The sequence below is a fragment of the Primulina eburnea genome, chromosome 6 (genome assembly GCF_022965805.1).
Source record: "Primulina eburnea isolate SZY01 chromosome 6, ASM2296580v1, whole genome shotgun sequence".
In the NCBI taxonomy this organism is placed as follows: Eukaryota; Viridiplantae; Streptophyta; class Magnoliopsida; order Lamiales; family Gesneriaceae; genus Primulina; species Primulina eburnea.
The window spans coordinates 4640020-4651309 of record NC_133106.1 but is presented as its reverse complement, the minus strand read 5'-3'; the positions used below and the strand labels follow the sequence as shown (position 1 = coordinate 4651309).

The 11290-nt window shown below is 37.1% G+C and overlaps 2 protein-coding genes and 1 long non-coding RNA gene across 3 annotated transcripts; 2 read left to right on the top strand and 1 right to left on the bottom strand.

Moving 5' to 3' along the window:
* On the bottom strand, window positions 1–1487 carry LOC140835281 (uncharacterized). Its single transcript, XM_073200769.1, has 2 exons — window positions 1400–1487; window positions 1–1094 (listed from the first exon to the last, which is right to left on the bottom strand). The coding sequence occupies exons 1-2, from the start codon at window positions 1485–1487 to the stop codon at window positions 1–3; spliced, it is 1182 nt and encodes a 393-aa protein (XP_073056870.1).
* A 3591-nt stretch (window positions 1488–5078) lies between these two features.
* Window positions 5079–5729, top strand: LOC140835280 (glutathione S-transferase T3-like). Its single transcript, XM_073200768.1, has one exon. It carries the CDS (start codon window positions 5079–5081, stop codon window positions 5727–5729), a length of 651 nt encoding a protein of 216 aa, XP_073056869.1.
* A 2667-nt stretch (window positions 5730–8396) lies between these two features.
* Window positions 8397–10682, top strand: LOC140833789 (uncharacterized). Its single transcript, XR_012118571.1, has 2 exons — window positions 8397–8903; window positions 10328–10682. It is a non-coding gene; the product is annotated as an uncharacterized lncRNA (long non-coding RNA).
* The last annotated feature ends 608 nt before the right edge of the window (window positions 10683–11290 follow it).

The window sequence follows — 11290 nt, the reverse complement described above, 5'->3', positions numbered from 1 at the left end:
CTATAACAGTAAAGTAATTGCCTCAGGTACACATCTGAATGTATGAATCTTCATCTTCATGAAGATAACATCGATGTCCATCTTCTCATCGTCAAACATCACCCTGTTGCGGAGATTCCATACCTGATATACAGTTGCTGATAAGGCTGTAATCCTCATCCTTGCCAACATGGAGTTCCCTTTGTAGAAGTTACGGAATGCACAAAGGACCGAAGTTGAGGAAGCCATTGTTTTTTTCATGTCAAGCCAATCAAGCACTTTGTCCCAAAGCCGCTTCGAAATTTCGCACCGGAAAAAAAGGTGTGCAACTGACTCGTCTGTTACTTTACAAAGAGCACATCTTTGATCACTGAGAAATCCCAATCTATCACATGTCATAAGCTTCGAGTGTGCAAACAACCAAAGAACGAAGCGGTGTTTGGGGAGAATGTAGCTCTTAGCCAAAATTGGTTTCCACGGCCACCTCCCTTTCGCATGTACAAAAAAATCATACACCCTAGATAGGCCCCCACTCTTACCAAACCAGCTGTGAAGCCGTGAAATTGCAGCTGCTGTAGTTCCATCGACGCGAATAATTTCATCTCTTATGAGCAGGATGTTCTTGATCAAGGGTGAGTCATCGCGTTTGTAATCCCAATTCCACACCCCGCCAATGCAATTGTAAATGTGATTGACCCATTTAATCCACAGACTATCCTTCGTGGAGTGAATATTCCAAAGAGTTTTTGCAAGCAGTGCACGATTCCAAGCTTTCAAGTCTTTCAACCCCAACCCTCCATCCGCAAGAGGTTTACACAACGACGACCAAGCGATACATGGGTGTTTTGTGGGCCAAACAAATTTGCGACATATTGAATCAATCGAGTTTACCACACAATTCGGAATGGGTAATATGGACATCCAGAAGCATTCAATTCCTTGTAAGACAGATCTTATTAACTCAATTTTCCCCGCATAAGACAAGGAGTTTCGTGGCCAAGAATTTACCTTCTTTGTCATATTGTTCAAAAGATCACTGTAATCTGCTGCACATAGTCTCTTCGCCGCAACAGGTATCCCTAGATATCTGAATGGTAGTGTCCCAATCTTGAAACCTGTAAAGTTCACGATATCCTGTTTGCTGTACTCGTCAATACTAGCATGAAGATGTTAGATTTCAGAGTATTAATTCGAAGGCCTGCTGTATTTCCAAAATCATGAAGGCATTGCATAATCATTGAAACACTAGACCGATCCCCATACGAAAATAGAAGCAAATCATCGGCATAAGCTAAGTGAGTTATTGTAAGATTCGCACATCTCGGATGAAATCTGAAATTTTGCGATCTAGACGTGCGTTTCAACATACGAGACAGCACTTCAATACACAATGTAAATAATAAGGGTGAGAGGGGGTCACCTTGCCTAAGACCACGCATCCCTTGAAAATGCCCGTGGTAATGTCCATTAATCACAATAGAATATGATGTCGTTGTTACGCATTCCATAACCTAGTCGACGAATCTGCAGGGGAACTTCAGGGCTAATAGAACCTCATGCAAAAACCCCCAATCAACCGTGTCGTAGGCTTTCTCCAAATCAACTTTGAGAATACATCTAGGCGAGCCACGCTTACGAGCATATTTGCGCATCAATTCTTGGGCTAAGTGAATATTGTCAACAATAGATCTCCCTTGATTAAATGCTGCTTCCGCACCGTCAACAATATCTCCCAAACACCCGCATAACCTGTTGACAATAATTTTAGAAATTAGCTTGTAAAATACCGTACAACAAGAGATTGGGCGATAGTCCTTGACAGAAGATGGGGCACTATTCTTCGGCACTAGAGCAATGATTGAGTGATTCCATTGTTTAAGCAGTTTTTGTTGTGAGAAAAATTCTAGAACAGCTTTACAAACATCCTCTTTAATGATGTTCCAAGAAGACTTGAAGAACTTAGATCCGAACCCATCCGATCCCGGAGCTTTATCATCATCTATATCATACAGAGCTTGCTCAATCTCTTCAACCGTGACTGTTTTGGTGAGGCTGTCCCAATCTTGCTCCTTTACAAACTTTCCCTCCATGAGAATATCATGATCAAAATTGGTTCTGTCCATTTTGTTTCCCAAAAGTCCCTTGTAATACTCTACAAAACAAGCTGCTATATCCTCGTGGTCAATGCAATTGCTACCATCACTTCTCATAACTGTCATGATCACATTCCGCTTGTTATTTCTTTTTATCCAGTCATGGAAAAACTTAGTGCACCTGTCGCCTTGCTTCAAGTACTTTATCTTTGCCTTTTGTGCTATAAACATTCTCTCGGCATCTAGAATGATTTCAGTGCGTCTTTTTAATTCAGCATACTCGTCTGATCTGATACCATCATTCAGTAATTTAACTTGCAAAGTTTCCAACTTGTTTTTCATTGCACTAGCCCTTGATGAGATGCTGCTGAAACTGCTTCTGTTCAGTGACTTGAGAGGCTTTTTGAGTGCTAAGAATTTCTGTTTAAGCACGTATTGTGCTGTACCATGCCCACGGAATGTCCAGTTGTCCCTAATCAATTTCTGGAAATCATCAAACACTGTCCACATATTGAAGAACTTGAATGGTTTGGGTTGTTGTTTACGCTGTTCAAATACCGAAATAATAGCCAGAGCATGATCAGAAATACAACCCGGAGCAACAAACTCAACTAATCCATCAAAATTCGAGGCATGCCAAGCTTGGTTCACTAACACACGGTCCAACTTACTACAAACAGAGGGGCTCGACCATGTAAAGAAACAGCCCGTAAATCGAAGATCAAACAGGTCTAAAGATGCAACACAATCAATGAAGTCTTTAGTTTCATAATTTTTGACTTGCAAACCACCTTTTTTCTCATTTTGTGATAACACATTATTGAAGTCTCCCATCACAATCCATGGTAGGACACATGCTGTACCAAACAGATTCAAATCACCCCAAAGGTCCCGCCTCTGTACAATCGTATTGAAGCCATAAACAAAAGATGCACAGAAGATTCGCTTAGTCAGCAAGCATTCAACAGCAACATGAATGGTTTGCTCAGTCATACTGAAAATATTAACTTTTACCTTCAACGGATTCCAAAGTACAAAAATTCTACCCTTGTTATTAAGGGTGAAATTATGAACAAAATTCATATCTGCACATCGAATGCGAATAAAATTCTGCAAGTCCTTATCGTGAAATTTTGATTCCAAAAGCCCAAAAATATCAATCTTACGAGTGGTCATTGTAGATTGGACACTTCTTTGTTTTAGAGGTTTGTGTAAACCTCTAACATTCCAACAAGCTAGCTTCATTAAGAGCTAGAGGCAATTGTGGGTTGCCGCCCCTTCTCTTGATTCCCAAAATCCCTCACATTTTTGTTTTCATTGGTGACATACTCCGGATCACAAGCACTTTCATCTTCCATATCATTGAAGAACATTGTCCTCTGTCGCATTTCTTCTTGTTGTTCAGCAACGGTGCGATTTCCTTTTTTCTTATTCTTTTTGTTCTTTTTATTTGTTACCACTTCATATCCATCATCATTAGTTGTGGCCTTGGTGTAAATTCCGTGAGCTGTATTATTAGGTTCAAGCATAGGTGCTTTTCCTTTATAAAGTGCTGCATTTTTTCCTATGTTGGGAATGACTTGTGGGGGATTATCTGCATTACTAACCGAGCCAGCAACCCCATTTCCTTCTTTAGCACTATGATTTCCTTCAACCAAAACCGTAGGCTGGTTGATAATCTCATCAGATTTCATATTCTTAGAGGCATTTCGAGGTGGTGCGTGGTTGTATTTACGTCCAATACGAAAGCGCCCCCTAGAATTGCTCTTTCTCCATACGGTGCTTACTGATCTGCTGCGCTTGTTATTCTTACCACTGTTTTCCCCAGTATCTGCACCTGCTTGTTCTTTGGAGTGCACATTTCTGTTGCATTTGATTGTGATATGGCCAGCTCGATGGCAATTCTCACATATCGGTACATCAAACTCATATTCAAATTTGATGTTAACATCACAAATTGGTAACTCAACATCTAAATCTGTGATTCTTGGCTTCAATGTATCAATCTCAACCAGCACTCTAGCATATCTGACTCGTTTCCTATCATGCGTAAGCATATCCATATGTATAGGATTGCCTACCTTCAAAGCCACCTTGCTCAAAATGTTGTGATTCCAACAGTCTGGTGGTAATCCATGAATTTGCACCCAAGATGGTAGCGAATTCATATCATCCTCCCTAAACCTGAAGCATTTAGGCATTTCTTTCAGGAAGAGGTGGAACCCAAAAACCATATAAGAACCACCCATCTACATTGGTTGTTAAAGGGGTGTTATAACACCCCTTATAACACCCCTTTAACAACCACTCTCCAATGTGAGTGGGCGTTATAACGCCCACTCACAGGAGAGAGAGGGTTGGGAGTTCATCTGTATGAACGCCCGTGTGTCAGTTTATTTTTTTTTTAAAATTGCACATTTAGCGACGGGTTTTTCAAAAATCGTCGCTATTAGCGACGGCTTTATCGAAACTGTCGCCGATTTACTGTCACGCGGGCCCCACGTGTTTTGAATTATTTTAATTATATTTTATATTTAATGAACGGTCAAAACAATTGGACATTTAGCGATGGTTTTGAAAATACCGTCGCTATTTGCGACGGATGTTCAAAAACCGTTGCTAAACGTTGTTACTTTTAGTTTAAAGTATCTGTTGGTGAATATAGACGTTGGAATATAGCCGTTGCAAATTTCAATATAAATAGACACCTTGTACTACACAATTCTTCATTCTACAAACATACCAATTTCTTAAATCCTACTTTCTTCCGAAATGGATGAAAATAACCGAGAGTTTTTTAGAAATTTCGTGAGTTATTCAAAAAATCCGGAAGAAAATACTTCTTCCCAAAATTCGGAAATTCCACCAAAAAATCCATATTTTCCATACCCACCAAATTATCCACATAATCCATATCTACCAAGTTATCCTTACAATCCATATCCACCAAATTATCCATATAATCCATATCCACCACACTATCCATCTAATCCACATGCAACCGGTATGCCATTTATTTCTCCGACGGAAAATGAACCGGCCACTCCGACTTTCGTCCCAGAGACTCAATTGTCCGACCGTGAATCCCCAATTGAAGTCGTAAATTTGGAGAATGTGGATTCTGGTGCTGAGGGTAGAAAACAACGGTCAACCTGGAGAAAGGTTGAAGACGAAGTCTTAGCGAGATCGTTTGTCACTATCAGCGATGACCCAATCATCGGCAATGGTCAAAAGACGGAAGCTTTCTGGGGACGTGTTGCAAGCTACTACAATGGCAATCGTCCCGCAGGTACACCCAATAGAAGTACAAGTGTCATACGATCGCACAGGCACAATACCATCCAAAAAAAAGTATATCGCTTCAATGCAAATTACAATAGTATTTATAGTGCATATCGTAGCGGCCACAGTGATGAGGATATACTACGACTTGCGTATGAAAAATATCGTGAGGAAAATAACGGCATCACATTTAATCTTGAGCATGTGTGGAGGATCGTAAAAGACCGTCTAATGTTTACTCCACAGTCCGTTGATCACCTTGTTAGCACGAAGAAGGCAAGGACCTCGGAGTCGGGAGCAAGCAACACCTCATCCAACCAAGATGCGAGTCTACATGTAGACCTAATCGAAGAAGAAAATCGTCCAATGGGTTAGAAGGCAGCAAAAAGAAAGGGAAAAGGTAAAAAGAGATCGGACATGGAGTGTATGACAACAAACTTGGACAATATGTTTGCAAAGTTTACTGAATATACAAGCATGAAAAAAGTCGAAGTTGAAATGAAACAAAAACAACTCGAAGTAGAGGAGATGAAAGCAAAAGCTGCTATGGCCAAAGTTCAACTTAAGGAATATGCAATCCTTTCGAAGGATACTTCGCAAATGACATATGATCAACTTATCATCCACGATCGTCAATGTCAAGAGATTATGGGGAGATGGAATATTTAATTTCCAGTTATTGTAATTTTCAATTATTGTAATTTTCATTTGTTATAATTTTCATTCATTGTAATTTTCATTTTCGTTAATGTAACTCTCCGAGCAATTAGTATTTTGCATCTTCTCTTAAGTTTAATTTATTTTGTAATATTTGTATGCAAGTGTTATTTATTATTTTATGTTGTACCGTTTTATTTTAGGTTTATAATAAGTTTTTAATTTTAAATAAATGACACTCATAAAATTAAATTATTTTACGTACTAAATATATAAAAACATATTATTATTAATATCAAATAACAATAATTCAAATTTCTTAAAAAATTTGAAAATGAATATATTTAATGTAAAATAAGAATAAGATGAATGATTGGACAGCGAGACCTACAAATAATGAGTGTGAATGTTAAAATGAATGTGGGAGAATAGATGTGTTAATATAATATGTATGTGGCATGTAGACCCCACGATTTTTGATGAGGTGGTGGGTGTTATAACACCCACCAATGCGGATGCCCTAATAATAATTTTGTAGTTTATGACTTAATTAAGAGCCCTAATTTGATTCCCCCTATCCATTTCCTATCCTCTGGAAACTTTGTATGCATGCAAGTGGGACGCCTATTTGATACGGAAATGAAAGAGACGGGTAAATTCTATGGTTCTGTTTGGTTCATGTCAAGCAAACGGGGGGGATTTTTTTTTTCTACATTTCACGGGTTTTCTTGCAATTTTTGTGCTGCTCAGTGAAAATCGTTAAAGATCATGCAGTGTTTAAATAGCCGGACGAGTCTTTGCCGAGTGTATCTTAATTGCAGTGGCTTGAATGAACGTTTATATGGGTGAATTTTACTCACTGTGGGAGGGGTTTGGAAGCAGTGTTTTTTATTCATTGATTTGTTTCTGGAATTTTCTGCTCGAGAACAAAATTTACAGGTCCCAACATTTCTCTCTGCAGAATATATAGGATTTGAAAACTAATATTTGCTTTGTGTAAAGGTGTTATCTAAATGTTTTCACTTATCCACTACTTCCCTCTCGATGTTCTTGGATTTTAATTTCGACCCACTATTAGCTGCCTTATGTTGGAAGGCTCGTTCTGTTGACTCAAAACTAAATGATCTGATATCGTTTCTTGTACACGGAAGTAGTATATTGCTACTGTTTCTTGATACTCACACAGAAAAATGTTTCAATTGCACCAATTCCAGGAAAAAATGTTTCAATTGCACCAATTCTAAATCACTTGTATGTGGGGAATATTGCCATATCTTGAAAGAGTGATCTGATTCATTTACCCTTGTTCCGATCCATGTAAATAATCAATGAGATTTTATTACCGTGGAGAAGAAAGCCTCAGTCTGCCATTAATCACGTGAAGCAAATTCAGGTTTTCTATTTATTCTGAACTTTTGCAAACAGAGAAAGAAAAGTTGTGCCAGTAGTTAGTGATTGAAAATGGTACACAAACTACAAAGCACAGAGATAGAAGTATGGACTGGGTTCTTGATGAATTCTTGCAATTTATAGAATAGGTTCCTGCTTTTGCAAGTGAGATTGAACCAATTTTAAGTGGTTTTGATGTCAGACAAAGAAAATGGCTCTTGTGGATGATAAATTTTTGCTTACTTATTTTCCCAGGAATTGGTGAGTATATTTTCGGTGATGAATTGATGTTTTTCTGCTGCTGGGACGGAAGTTCGAAATCTCTGCTCTCAACTTTATGCATCACTGTTTAATACTGAAGAGACTTATTATTAGAACAGGACAAAGGAGAAACAAAATATTATCAAATTTCTGAAAAACTAAGATAATGAATCCAAACAGACCAAATCTTCAGATTGAAAACCACTTGCATGATGGCCTTTATGTGTCTTGCTCTATCAAGATGTGCAACAGCGACTGTCAACTTTGTGAGTGCTTACATGGCCGATGAATAACTATTCTACACTCAATTGTCAATATGCACATGATCTACTGCTAAACCTCCAAACTGGTAGAGGAAAGCCATCCAAGCGAACAAACCATACTAGAAGGTACAATGCATCACCTGCTTACGTTGTATCTGTTACGATATAATTTTCTGAGACCTTTTGTTTTCATCAAGTCTTGTTGTGGATCGGGTTTGATCCTCTACCGAATCTTCTTTTGTTTGATTGATTTGAATCAAATCTCTTGTTTACAGGTACTTGTTTCTTGTTTATATCCAGGCTCTGCTTGTCTGCTGCCTTGAGCGTTCGATGATTCTTCACCATTTCTTGTTGCTCTCTTCTTCCTTCTCTGAAAGCTAAGTCTGCGTTTTTTGACCCGCAGACATCATTTGGTTGAAACAGTAATAATCCTATGCAGATGAGTAACATAAATGCACTATGGATGTGCAGAGCCATGGTTTCTCTGCAAAAGATGAAGTGCAGACAGAATGTGTGGGGGTTGTGGTTTCCATTCCTGTGAATATAACTCTTATAGAATTTGGAGGGGAATTTAAAGCATAAAGCAGGATGGCCCAGAATCCATATGTGAGTTTTAGATTCATTCCAATCATATATATCAGCAAATCTATGCAAAATAAGGCTGATTTAGGAAAAGGAATCTCAATTGGTTAAAGGTGGCTGGAACAAACATCCACCATAAGGGAGTCACTTTTTCATTGGTTTCCTCACATTTCTATCATTTAATCTGCTTTTGTCCCTCAACAGAGACCAATCCAGTGACTTGGGACTGCCAGTCATCCCATCTCACGAGGTGGTGACGGATCAATTTCCAGAACTACTTGGGTACAGTTCGATTTTGGGATCCTTGACGATTAAAGTTTCGATTTCGAACTGATTTTAATCAAAGTTCGTCTTGCTCATGCTTCATTTTCTTTTGGGGTAAAGAAATAAAAACAAGGTATGAACTTATTTACATAAATCAAATAATTTTAAATATATAAATCAAGTTATTTATATTAAATGTGGTCTTAATATAAGATGAATTTGTAGTTGAGCTAGACTCATGGAGTTTGTTCCATTTCAATATTCCTTAACCACTAAGAAAGATGCGAGATTTTGAGCAGCCAAAACACAAAGATCTCAATCAAAGCATATCATAAAGCGAAAGAGAAGGAAGAATAGAACATCTTCCCTTAAAAAACCAAACATTAGCTTTAAGCCATTGATAGATCTCACTTTAGAATCCCAATAACAATTTTGAATTTTTCTTGTTTTCCAAATGTTTCTATTCTTTTTTTGTCTAGTTTCTTTGAGTATTTAATTGAGTCCCATTCAAATGTCTCTTTTTCTTTAAAAATAAATAAATATTTTTTTCGTTTTTTCCCCCATTTAACCATGCAGTCCATCTTTTTTCCTTGCCCTCTTCTCTTTTTTTATCGGTATCTTATTATTTTAAAAATTGGGACATTCTAAAGCATATGTTCTATCATGTCGGGCTGATTGGTCATAATAAAGAGGTTTACTTGAGTCCGTATATGCTAGACTTGGAGCTAGGGGTGTTCATCGGTCGGTTCGGTTCGGTTTTCGGTTTTTTATTTCGGTTTTTTCGGTTTTCGGTTTTACAAATATATAATCCGATATCCGAACCATTTTTCTTCGGTTCGGTTCGATTTTCTACCGAAATGGTTCGGTTATTTCGGTCGGTTATTTCGGTTTTGATACAATCATTTAAATTAACAATATAAATATATAATAAAATATAATATGTTATCTTTTTAAATGATTTCTTAGTAAAATATTTAAATATAAAGTACAAATAAATTACATAAACAATAATCAACTAAGTATTATTCAAAATAATTCTTCTTTCACTAATATCATCTCAATAAATAATATAAAATAAAAATAACATTATTAATTTAATTAAATTTCGGTTTTTTCGGTCGGTTCGGTTTTGACATTTATAATCCGAAACAGAACCAAATTAATTTCAGTTTTAACATTTATATCCGAATTATAAAATTCGGTTTTCGGTTCGGTTTAATGTTCGGTGTTTTCGGTTTGGATTTTCGGTTTTTCGGTTTTATCCGAAGTTTGAACACCCCTACTTGGAGCAATACTCCTTGTATATATTTAATACAATATATTTTATTGATCATCTTTCATGTCTAGCATTTTTTTTCCATTCATGGCATTCTCATTTTATAAGAAACACAGTCCTATATATATAGAGGAAAATATTTTTTAAAAAAATTATAGGTCATATAAACACATTCTTCTTATCCACTTTTAGCTAAAAATAGCTAATGGATTTTACAAACCAGATCTTGTGGAAAATCCACAATTAGTACCAAGTTTCTTTGAACTATGTACTTATGTCAGGAGGTCATGAGTTCGAAACTTGGGGAGGTACCACTCCACCAACCTGGCGTGGAGAGTCGTATGAATAATGATGGATGGGAAAGCTCATGAGGAAAAAGGTCCCAGTGGGAACCCAAGACAGGACAAGGCCCCCGAGGGAGTTCAAAATCGGGATAGCCGTTACAGATATTCTTTTCAGATTTGGAAAAACACTTACATTCATATTGGGTCTCTTCTTGTTCCTTAAAAAAAAAAGGGAGTTTATATCATTTTTTAGTATAATTTGTAATTTATTGTGTTATTATCACAAGTTGTAGTTTCTGTATCGTGAAAGAAGATTGACATTTTCCGAAGAAACAAGTCATCTTCAAAATTTTTTCATTTGTAAATTGATACCAACAATTCTCATTCTCCAGATGGTACAATATGCGTAACCCGACGTACAACTGCATTGCATGTGGTCATACACAGCTACCATATCTGTGTGTATCAATACAGAAAAATGAAGTATATAGTAGAGTCATATTTGCATGTAAAATGGGCTACATGTGAAACTGACTTAATATATTCTTCAGAGAACTTGGTTCTTAGCTTCTCAACTTCTAACTCTACTCATGGACGTATATTTAACTCGAAGGTGAAGGAAAAGGACCTGTAGGGAGACAGTCGTATCTTCATCTCCAACTTTTTTACTGACATCGATAAAATTAATTCAAACATTATTTTTCGACAACTCTACCAGCAGAGATGATGTATTATTATCTCGACCCAACAGATATACTAATCGAAACATAATAGATTTAAAAAAAATCGAAACAATATAGTTTTTGGTATACATAACAATCATTATTTTTTAATAAAAACGTGTTTCAATGTGACTTATTCCATATGGCTTTTGATTCACGCTCCTGCCAAATGAATAAAACTTCCCATCGAAGATGATCAAGATTCTTGGGCTTAAAGGTGTAGTCTAAAACCCCTCGG